The sequence below is a fragment of the Hemitrygon akajei genome, chromosome 14, assembly GCF_048418815.1.
Source record: "Hemitrygon akajei chromosome 14, sHemAka1.3, whole genome shotgun sequence".
Classification (NCBI taxonomy): domain Eukaryota; kingdom Metazoa; phylum Chordata; class Chondrichthyes; order Myliobatiformes; family Dasyatidae; genus Hemitrygon; species Hemitrygon akajei.
The window spans coordinates 79,045,202-79,056,435 of NC_133137.1; the positions used below are offsets into that span (position 1 = coordinate 79,045,202).

The 11,234-nt window shown below is 41.6% G+C and overlaps 1 protein-coding gene across 2 annotated transcripts in view; it reads left to right on the top strand.

Moving 5' to 3' along the window:
* Positions 1 to 4,420, top strand: part of prpf18 (PRP18 pre-mRNA processing factor 18 homolog (yeast)) — a 29,362-nt gene extending 24,942 nt beyond the window's left edge. For both annotated transcript variants that reach the window (XM_073066415.1, XM_073066416.1), the window contains 2 exons: positions 2,564 to 2,719; positions 3,887 to 4,420. In XM_073066415.1, coding sequence (XP_072922516.1) covers positions 2,564 to 2,719; positions 3,887 to 3,967 — 237 coding nt within the window. In that variant the 3' untranslated portion in view covers positions 3,968 to 4,420. The remainder of the gene's footprint in view (positions 1 to 2,563; positions 2,720 to 3,886) is intronic.
* Positions 4,421 to 11,234: the final 6,814 nt, after the last annotated feature.

Consider the following 11,234-nt stretch of genomic DNA (forward strand, 5'->3'; position numbering starts at 1 on the left):
TTTCCCTCATAAGTCTGACTCTTTATCACAGGAACTTAAACGACCCAATCTCTGAGGCAAAGATCTTCATGAACTAAGTAGACCAAATATACACACAAAACATCAGAAATGTTTATATCAAAAGCTCTGTACCACAGGAACAGAAATAAAAGCCTGAAAACATATTACCAGTCTCAAGGACAGCTTCTATCTCACTGTTATCAGATTCTAGAATGGACCTCTTCTACGATAAGATGGATCCTTGACCTCATAATCTACTTCATTATGAATTATGCACCTTATCGTTTCCCTGCACTGGACTTTATGTGCAGATTTTACACTTTATTCTGCCTTGTTATTGTTTTACTTCATGCACAGTGTAATGATTTGATCTGTATGAACAGTATGCAAAACACGAGGGAAAAGTGTGTATGGAACCAGAGGAAATAGCAGAGGGAGTTTAGTGAATACTTTGCTTCAGTATTCACTACAGAAAAGGATCTTGGTCATTGTAGGGATGACTTGCAGCGGACTGAAAAGCTTGAGCATATAGACATTAAGAAAGAGGATGGGCTGGAGATTTTGGAAAGCATCAAGTTGGGTAAGTCTCCAGAACCAGACGAAATGTACCCCAGGCTACTGTGGGAGTTGAGAGAGGAGATCGCTGAGCCTCTGACAATGATCTTTGAATCATCAATGGGGATGGGAGAGGTTCCGGAGGATTGGAAGGTTGCAAATGTTGTTCCCTTATTCAAGAATGGAGTAGAGATAGCCCAGGAAATTATAGACCAGTGAGTCTTACTTCAGTAGTTGGTAAGTTACTGGAGAAGATACTGAGAGGCAGGATTTATGAACATTTGGAGAGGCATAATATGATTAGGGAAGGTCAGCATGGCCTTGTGAAAGGCGGTCGTGCCTTACGAGCTTGGTTGAATTTTTTGAGGATGTGACTAAACACATTGATGAAGGTAGAGCAGTAGATGGATTTCAGCAAGGCATTTGATAAGGTACCCCATGCAAGGCTTATTGAGAAAATAAGGAGGCATGGGATCTAAGGGGACCTTGCTTTGTGGATCCAGAATTGGCTTGCCCACGGAAGGCAAAGAGTGGTTGTAGACAGGTCATATACGGCATGGAGGTCGATGACCAGTGCTATGCCTCAGGGATCTGTTCTGGGACCCCTGCTCTTTGTGATTTAAAAAAATGATCTGGATGAGAAAGTGGAGCGATGGGTTAGTAAACTTGCTGTTGACACAAAGGTTGGAGGTGTTACGGATAGTGTGAAGGGCTGTCAGAGGTTACAGCAGGACTTCAGTAGCGTGCAAAACTGGGCTGAGAAGTGGCAGATGGAGTTCAACCCAGATAAGTGTGAGGTGGTTCATTTTGGTAGGTCAAATATGATGGCAGAATATAGTATTAATGGTAAGACTCTTGGCAATGTGGAGGATCAGAGGGATCTTGGGATCCAAGCCCATAGTATGCTCAAAGCAGTTGCGCAGGTTGACTCTGTGGTTAAGAAGGCATATGGTGCATTGGTCTTCATCAACTGTGGGATTGAGTTTAAGAGCTGAGAAGTAATGTTGCAGCTATATAGGACCCTGGTCAGACTCCACGTGGAGTACTGTACTTACTCAGTTCTGGTCACCTCACTACAGGAAGGATGTGGAAGCTATTGAAAGGGTGCAAAGGAGATTTACAAGGATGTTACCTGGATTGGGGAGCATGCCTTATGAGAGTAGGTTGAGTGAACTTGGCCTTTTCTCCTTGGAGCAGTGGAGGATGAGAGGAGACCTGATAGAGGTATATAAGGTGATGAGAGGCATTGATCATGTGGATAGTCAGAGGCTTTTTCTCAGGGCTGAAATAGCTAACAGTTTTAAAGTGTTTGGGGTAAGTTTTTTATGGATAAATTGGTGAGTGCCTGGAATGGGCTGGCGGCGATGGTGGTGGAGGCGGATATGATAGGGTCTTTTAAGAGACTCCTGGATAGGTACATGGAGCTTAGAAAAATAGAGGGCTATGGGTAACCCTGGGTAATTTCTGAAGTAAATACATGTTTGGCACGGCATTGGGCAGTAGGTTTATTGGTTTTAAACAATATTGTTTTCTTTATCTTGGTATTTTTTTTGATATGCTGTATTGGCTGACGGTCCTCCTTTACACTTGTTTACTGGAAATGGCACAAAACAATTTTGAAGCAACTGTCACTCACTGGATGCTTTTCACACCATTCTAGAGAGGTTCCTATTGTGCATGAAAATCCCAGGAGGTCAGTTTCTGAGATACTCAAACCACCCCATTTGGCACCAACAATTATTCCACCGTCAAAGTCACTTTGATCACATTTCTTCCCTATTCTAATATTTGATCTGATTTGAACAACAGCTGAACCTCTTGACCATGTCTGCATGCTTTTATGCCTTGTTGCTGCCACATGATTGGCTGAATAGATATTTGCATTAATAAGCAGGTGTACCTAATAAAGTGACCACTGAGCGTACATGAGTCCATTTGTTAAGCTTATTTAGTAATGAAAAATTAGCTAGTTGGAGTTGATTTCAGTGATTATGTCCATTTTCCACAGGCGAATGATGCTTACCTTCAGATGGCCATTGGGAATGCGCCCTGGCCTATTGGAGTCACCATGGTTGGTATCCATGCACGTACTGGCCGAGAAAAAATCTTTTCCAAGCACGTGGCCCATGTTTTAAATGACGAAACACAGCGGAAGTACATTCAGGTTGGTTTCCAAACTCTATATTTGGAGATCCATACTGAACTTTTTCAAAACTCTTTCAGAGTCTTGTGAAGGGTGCTAGCCTGAAACATGGACTATACATTTTCTCATTGATGCTGCCTGGTTTCTCCAGCCTTTCTGTGTTGTTTGAAAGATGGTTGGCACTTTTTAATCGTCTATTTTGCCGTTATATTTTAGACCTTAATCATAGAGTTGTACAACATGGAATCAGAATCAGGTTTATTATCAATGACATATTTGTGAAATATGTTGTTTTGTGGCAGCAGTTCAGTGCAATACATACAAAACTTACTACATATTTAAAAAGAATTAGTGGAGAAAGAGAGCAAAATAGTGAGGTAGTGTTCAGATGGTTCATCAAATCTCATGGCTGAAGGGAAGAAGCTGTTCCTAAACATTGCCTGTGTTTCTTTGTACTCTGTACCTCCACATTAATGGCAGTAAAGAGAAGAGGGCATGTCCTGGATGGTGAGGATCCTTAATGATGGATGCAACCTTGTTGAGGAACGAAGCTTAGGAGATCTCCTCGGTGGTGGGAGGCTAGTGCCCATAATACAGCTGGCTGAGCTTACAATCCTGTGCATTGGAGCCTCTATACCAGTCGATGGTGCAACCAGTTGGAATGCTCTCCATGGTACATCTGTTGAGATTTGATAGTCTTTGGTGACATACTAAATTTCTTTAAACTCCTAATGAATGGAAACAGATGCTTCGGCACCAACCACTGTTCCCTTTGCAGCATGGTAGCAGTACAGTAAGATAAGGTTAGCATAATGCTACAGCACCATGATCACTGATGGGAGTCCATTTATCACTGCTGTCTATGAGGAGTGTCTATGTTCTCCCCATGCCATGTGAGTTTCCTCTTGGTGCTCTAGTTTCCTCACACTTTCCAAAGATGTAAGGGTTAGGGTTAGTAAGTTGTGGACTTGCTGTGTTAGCACTGGAAGCTTGGCTGTCCTCAGTACATCCTCAGCCTGTGGTTGTTGATGCAAATGACACATTTCATTGTATGTTTCCAAGTACTGTACATGTGACAAATAAAGCTAATCTCTTTTTTGTCTGTCTTAGCTCCTGTTTTCTTGTGTTCTTTCATTTTAGACAATATATTGAAGTTTGTCCCAATATAATTTTTTTTTAATTTTCTAGGGGCTGAAGAGATTGATGACTATCTGTCAGAAGCACTTTTCAACAGATCCCTCAAAGTGTGTGGAGTATAATGCTCTCTAATCTGCTTCTGAATGAGACATCCTATTATTCACCAATTAGACAAACTTTGAGATTCAGAACCAAAATGAACTCTAGAAAATTATGTGCTTTTTATATTACTTTTTATATTACATTAGGTTCTTAAGAAAAGCATCAAAACTTTGTTCCCTACAATTGTTTAATATCAAATAACATGTAAACATCTGTATTCAGTTCTCTTCAATTAGCCTTCCAGTAATTCAAATCCTTTTTTATGAGAAGAAATGTCATTTTGAGCAGAACTCACACAGTATCTCAGCAAGAAGAAGAAAGTGGTGTTTGGGGGTAGTTTTGTATTATATATGTATATCATTAATAAATAGTCTTCATTTTTGTTATGATTGCACTTTTGCCACTCAGATACAGTCTACTATTTTACTGCCTTATTTGATAATCTTTGTTGTGTTGTAATAAAAATAATTTGGCTGCACACAGTTCAAATGACATGATTGGATGTTGCCTTTATAGCAAGTCATGCTGAATATCCATCTCAGATTGAAGGGTGTCCATTTACAATACTTTTACAACGTGATTCCCTGGGTTGGGGAATCAAAAAGTCAAGGGCAGAGGTTTAAGGTGAGAGGGGAAAGGGTTAAGAGGAATTTGAGGGCAACTTTTTTTTTTACACAAAGGGTGGCATCTTATGTGGAACAGGGGTTCCCAACCTGAGGTCCACAGACTCCCCGAATAAGGATTTAAAAAATGGTTTAAAAAACCCTGGTTTAGAAGGTTATAGGCCAAAATGGCAACTGGGACTTGTTTATATGAGGCATCTTGGTTGGCATGGACCAGTTGATCTGAAGGGCCTGTTTCTGTTCTCTATGACTTTAATAATTTCCTGCTGATGTTGTTGACATTTCTGCTACAGATTTAGTTTAGAGGGAAGTTTTAGTGCAGATTTGCTTCCTTGCCTCCGCCTTTGATGATCCCCTCACCCGGATCTCCTCCATTTCCCAGACGTCTGCCTGCTACCTTAACAGTGATAGAGCTCCTCTTGTCCTCATCTACCACTCATTAGCCTGCACATCCAATACATCATTTGTTTTGCATACCGCCATTTGCAATAGGATCCTACCACCAAACAGATCTTTACCTCCCCCCCCCCCCCCCCCACACGCCAAGTCTCCACTTTCTAAATGGATTGCTTCCTCCGTGGTTCCCTTGTCCATTTGTCACTCCCCACTAATCTCCATTTGCAAGCGATAGAAATGCTGTACATGCCCACTCACCTCCTCTTTCACCTCCATTCAGGTCCCCAAACAGTCCTTCCAGGTGAGGCAACACATTACCTGCACATCTGCTGGGGTCATCTATTGTGTTTGGTGTTCCCAATGTGGTCTCCTTTACAGTGATGAGACCTGACATAGATTGGAGGACTGTTTTGTCAGGCACCTCCACTCCATCTGTCAAAAGTGTAATTTTCTAGAGGCCAGCCGTTTGAATTCCTATTCCCATTCCCCTTCAGACATGTTGGTCCATGGGCTCCTCTTTTGCCTCGATGAATCTACTCTCGGTGGAGGAACAACACCTCATATTCTGTTTAGGTAGCCTCCAACCTGATAGCATGAACATCGATTTTTCCTTCTGGTGCACTTTTATTCCCTCTCCCTTCGCTCTTCTTCTATTCACCACTCTGGTCTCTTACCTCTTCTCCTCATCTGCCTATCACCTCCCCCCAGTGCCCCTCTTTCCCTTTCACTCATGGCCCACACTCCCCTCCTATCAGATTCCTCCTTCTCTAGCCCTTTACTTTTCCATTCACTTGGCTTCACCTATCACTTTCTAGCTGGTCCTCCTTCCCCTTCCCCCACCTTTTTAGTTTGGCATCTTCCCCCTTCCTTTCCAGTCCTGAAGAAGGGTCTCAGCTCAAAATGTCGACTGTTTATTCATTTCCATTGATGCTGCCTGATCTGAGTTCATCCACCATTTTGTGTGTGTTGCTCTGGATTTCCAGTATCTGATTAGGGAGCTTAAGGTAAAGAAACCCTTAGGAGACAGTGATCATAATGTGATAGAATTCACCTTGCAGTTTGAGAGGGTGAAGCTGAAGTCAGATGTATCAATATTGCAGTGGAGTAAAGAGAATTACAGAAGCATGAGAGAGGAGCTGGCTGAAGTTGATTTCAAGGGGACACTAACAGGGATGAAGGCAGAACAGCACTGGCTAGAGTTACGTGGAGCAAGTTGGAAATTGTAGAATAGATACATCCAAAGATGAAGAAGTATTCTAAAGGAAGGATGAGGCTACGATGGCTAACAAGGGAAGTCAAAGACAGCAGAAAAGCAAAAGAGTGGGCATATAATAAAACAAAAATTAATGGGGAATTAGAGGATTGGAAGAAAATGAAATACGAAGGTAAGCTATCCAGCATAATAAAAGAGAATACCAAAGCCTTTTTCAGATATTCTATGAGCAAAAGAGGTGAGAGTGGATATCCAACTGCTGGAAAATAACATTGGGAAGGTAGTAATGGGGGGTGGACAAAGAAATGGTGGACGCACTGTAAGTATTATATGTCAGTCTTTGGAGAATGCCAGAAACTCGAGAGTGTGGGGCAGAAGCGAGTGTAGTTGCAACATGCAGGGTGAATGTGAACAAGACTAGGAACTGTCTATAAATTTCTGGAGAAGGAAACTGAATCTTTTGATTATGTTTGCATGCATTTATTCATTGAGTTGCTGCTACATGATTGGCTGATTAGATATTTGCATTAACGAACAGGTATACTGGTGTACCTAATACAATAGCCAGTATCTGAGTATTTTGCAAAGAGTTAAACTAATATTGCATCTTTGTGGAACAGTTAATATTTGTTAAGTGAATGTATTTGCATAATGGTTCTTCAAACTAATACACTTTATATCAATCCTTGACATAGGTAAGCTATTCCCACACTACTTCTCAAATTATAGTTGGAATTGGAAAATTAATGACCAGGCTGGTAAATAGAACCAGCTACACCAATTAAGGCAGATTTAGTATGGGAACTTTTTGCATTTATGTTTAACAGAACTCAACATGCTTGAGTTTACAGATATTGTAAAAAAAAAAGGTGCAACTTCTGAGTTGACCTTTGATAAATGAGTTAATATCTAATGAGAACTGCCCCAAGTGACAATAACTCTATACTGCAGCAATTTATGGAATGAAGCCATTTAGAACTAGGACAGTCTGTAAAAATGTTCTCACAGTATTTCTGTAACAATTTCCAGCTGCCTGTGTTTGAAGCCAGGAGCAGTCACTGGATTGTCTCAGGATAACTTGTATTATGATAGCTGTATCCCATTGTGGATCCATTTTCTTCGTCTATTTGTTGGTCAAATTGACACCTCAGTTAAAGCAGTGAATAAGATCTAATTTCCAGATCAGCAGCATAAACATTGCAACTTCCTAACTCTATGTGCACAAGATAATTGCTTAAATTGCAGGCAAACCCACAAGTAAAGTCACTCATGTCTTGCTTTTTGGTGCAGTTTAGTGACTTGTTAAGATAGTATATGTGTTAACAAAAGTTAGAAATTATTTTAATCTACGTTTAAAGAGCTTATGCGAACAATTTTTAATATTGCTCAATAAGGCCTTTATCTTTTCTACCTATCGCTTCCCTGCTTCTTCATCTCAAGTACCCCAATGACCCACCTTCCCCCTCGCCTGGTCTCACCTATCACCTGCCAGCTTATATTCCTTCCCCTGCCATCCCCTTCCCACCTCCTTATTCTGGCTTCATCCCCCATCCTTCGCTGTCCTGATGAAGGGTCTCAGCCTGAAACATCTACTGTTTATTCACACAAAAATACATAGTCCATGTATGTTGCAGCAATCTGCAGTTGAACACAAATACATAGGAGGGGTAGCTCCAACTCCAGCTTGGACAGTGTGCCACACCACCTCAGGTGGGGTGCGCCAACTATGACGCCTTTCTCCCGGGCAGCTGTAAACAAGTGACACTGCCACTCAGGGCCTTGCCCTTGCTCTGACCAAAGCCACACAGCTCTCCCACTGTCTGCCAATAAATCAGTGAATTGGACTTGCAGCGTTCCACATTAACAATTACCAACAGGGGCTTGCGTCACTCACTGTTAGACAGCTCACGCACCAACTCCTCCGACGCCTCTGACACAGGCAACAATGTGATCCACACCAAGGATCTTGGCCTTAAGAGTCAACTGTTTATTCACTTCCATAGATGCCGCCTGACCTGCCGAGTTCCTCCAGTATTTTGTGTGTTGCTCTGGATTTCCAGCACCTGTAGAATCTCTTGAGTTTCTGAAGGGTGATATATGCTGATTTTACCAGTAACGCCCACATTCCATAAATAAATTTAAATAGACAAACCCATATTGAGAAAATTCATATAACAGTTTATTATTGTCACATGTACCAAGATACAGTGAGAAGCCTTTCTCACTACCTTGTTCTACCTCATTATGATCTTGCACTTTATCATTTCTCTAAACTATGCATTTTTGGTAGCTTTTATACTGTATTTTGTATTGTTATTGGTTTACTGTATTCTACAAAAATGCATTGATCTGATCTGCATGAACGATGTGCAAGACAAGCTTTTCATTGTATCTTGGTACATGTACCCCATACCAACACCAATACTGTTTATACAGATCAAATCATTATATAGTGCATTGAGGTAGAACAAGATAAAAGAATAACAAACCACAAAATGCTGGAGGAAATCAGCAGATCAGGCAGCATCTCTGGAAAGGAATAAATAGTTGACTACTTTTATCGACAGAACAGCTTCAGAGAAAGTGCAGTGCAGGGAGACAATAAGGTGCAAGATCATAATAAGGTAGGTTATGAGTCCACCATCTATTATGTATGGTGTTTTCATCTGGGAAGGGGACTCGAGGACCAGACAGCAGTGTCTCAGAATAGAGGGACATTCATTTAGAACGAAGATGAAGAGGAATTTTTTTTTAAGACAGGCGGTTCCAATCTGGGGTTAATGGTAATGCTCCCTGGCATAAAAAAGTTTGGGAACCCCTGTTCAGCGAGAGTTTAGTGAATCTGTGGAATTCTTTGCCATGAGTGACTGTGAAAGCCAGGTCATTGGGCGTATTAAAGGCAGAGGTTGATAGGGTGTGAAAGTTTACAGGTAGTAGGCAGGAGAATGGGGTTGAGAGGGAAAACGGATCAGCCATGATGAAATTCTGGAGCAGACTTGGTGGGCCTAATTCTGCTCCCATGTCTTATGGGACCATTCAGTAGTTTAAAAGCAGGGTCAAAGCTGTCCTTGAGCCTGGTGGTACATGCTTTCAGGCTTTTGTATCTGCTGCCCGAATGAAAGGAGGGGGGAAGGAAATGTCGGAGGTGGGTGAGGTCTTTGGTTGTGCTGGTTGCTTTACTGAGGCAGTGGGAAATACTGACGAAGTAAATCAATTTTATCCCCTTTTTATTAGTCTCAATTAATTCCGTTCCATTCTCTTCTAACAGTGACTGAGATTTTTCCAATAATATTTCATGATCTATGAACCCTGCATGGGTATCCTAATGAAAGGTCTCAGGCCAAAGTGTCAGCTGTTTAAGATGGCGCTGCTGAGGGTGGGTGGTTTTCAAAGCAGGAAGTATGACTAAATACTCTATTAATAACATTTATTACGTGGAAAATTGTAGTAAATGATCACCGCAAACAATTAAGAGGCAAGGAAAGGTGAGGCTGATCCGAGTGCTGAAGTGTGAGGGTGTGAGACGGAACATGGTCGAGGCGTGTTCAAATGGCTGGAGGGAGGTCGCGACACGTTCGAGATGAAGTCTGAGTCTGAGACGGAGCAGGGGAGAATGGATCTGAGTTGTTTCGGAGTCCGTCAACCTAAATCAGGAGTGAGGTTGGATCCATCTAAACGCTGGGCTGATTTGGAGATGTTGAGCATGGGCCAGCCCAGAGCGTATTGCTGCAGTGGGACTTGGGTCCTAGTGCAGAGGTCGGGGCCGGGGCCGGTTCTGTTCGGCGATGTTTTACTCCGCTCTCCTCAGCACTGAGGCTGTGTCACGCTCTGGCAGCTCCACCCTTCACTACAAAGATGAGCTGAAACTGAGGCTTTATGCTTCAGGTTTATGGACTCAATTTCATTCTGAATGCTGATGCTTGCTTTGCTGTTTGCATGATGTTTTTTTCTCTCTCTCTGCACGCTGGGTTTTGGTCTTTTTTAAATTGGATTATTTTGGGGTGTTTTTGTTTTGTGGCTGCCTCTAAGCAGATGAATCTCAGAGTTGTATAATTTCTACAATATGATTATAGATGTACTTTGAACTTTGCTGCCGGACCTGCTGAGTTCCTCCAGCATTGCTGCTCTGCATTTCTAGCACATGCAGAATCTCTTGAGCTTAAGGGTATCATGTGATGAAATGACCTTAACTCTCTCATCTCTCTCCTGTGAAAATACTTCACTTCTGCTCTTAAGATCAAAAACAGAAGAACTTGCATGTGGTAAACCAGTGCATCAATCTGACTGGTCTGTTCATGGTAAATTCCACACCAATGGAGACCAAAAATAGTACAAACTTCCATCATGCCCATTTTCCCATTTATTTTTCTAATGATTTTAATGTTTGATTTAAACTTTGTTCCTGATTTTCATCATGTTGCTTGTTAGTCTGAATCTCTGGAAAAGTTATTTTGATTGCTGAGGCATAGTAGTTATCAGACCCACACAGCTTCTAAGGTTGATTAGCACAATCATGGATTAATAAATAGGGCTACCTGAAAGTGTTGACTTTAATCTTAGGTTGGCAGCCAAAATTCACAGGCTTCAACACAAACTACGCAAATCAACATCTGGGGACAATTATGACTCTAAACATATTCTTGATTTATTGAATTTCCCGGAGAGTGGTGGATCTGTGCAATTCTCTGCCCAGGGAAGCAATAGAGTCTTCCTCTTTAAATAGATTTAAGACATACAGTGGTTAGATTGATTTTGCAAAGCGGGAAAAGGGAGGTAGGTGTAACTGAGTTCACAGTCGGATCAACTGTGACCTTATTGAATTTTGGAGTAGGCTCATCAGACCAGATGGCTGACTCCTGTTCCTAGTTCTCATGAATCTCTTGTTAAGGAGATCTTTATTTCATGAATTTTTTTTTAGTCATTTATGATATTTACTCTTGAACACCCTCCTGCCAACTAACTGGAAGTAAGATCGATATTTGGATATGTAGAGGCAAAGGATATAAATAGCAGTGAACTACAGGGATAGGAAGTGTTGACGAGGGAAAGATAGATGAAAAGAAAG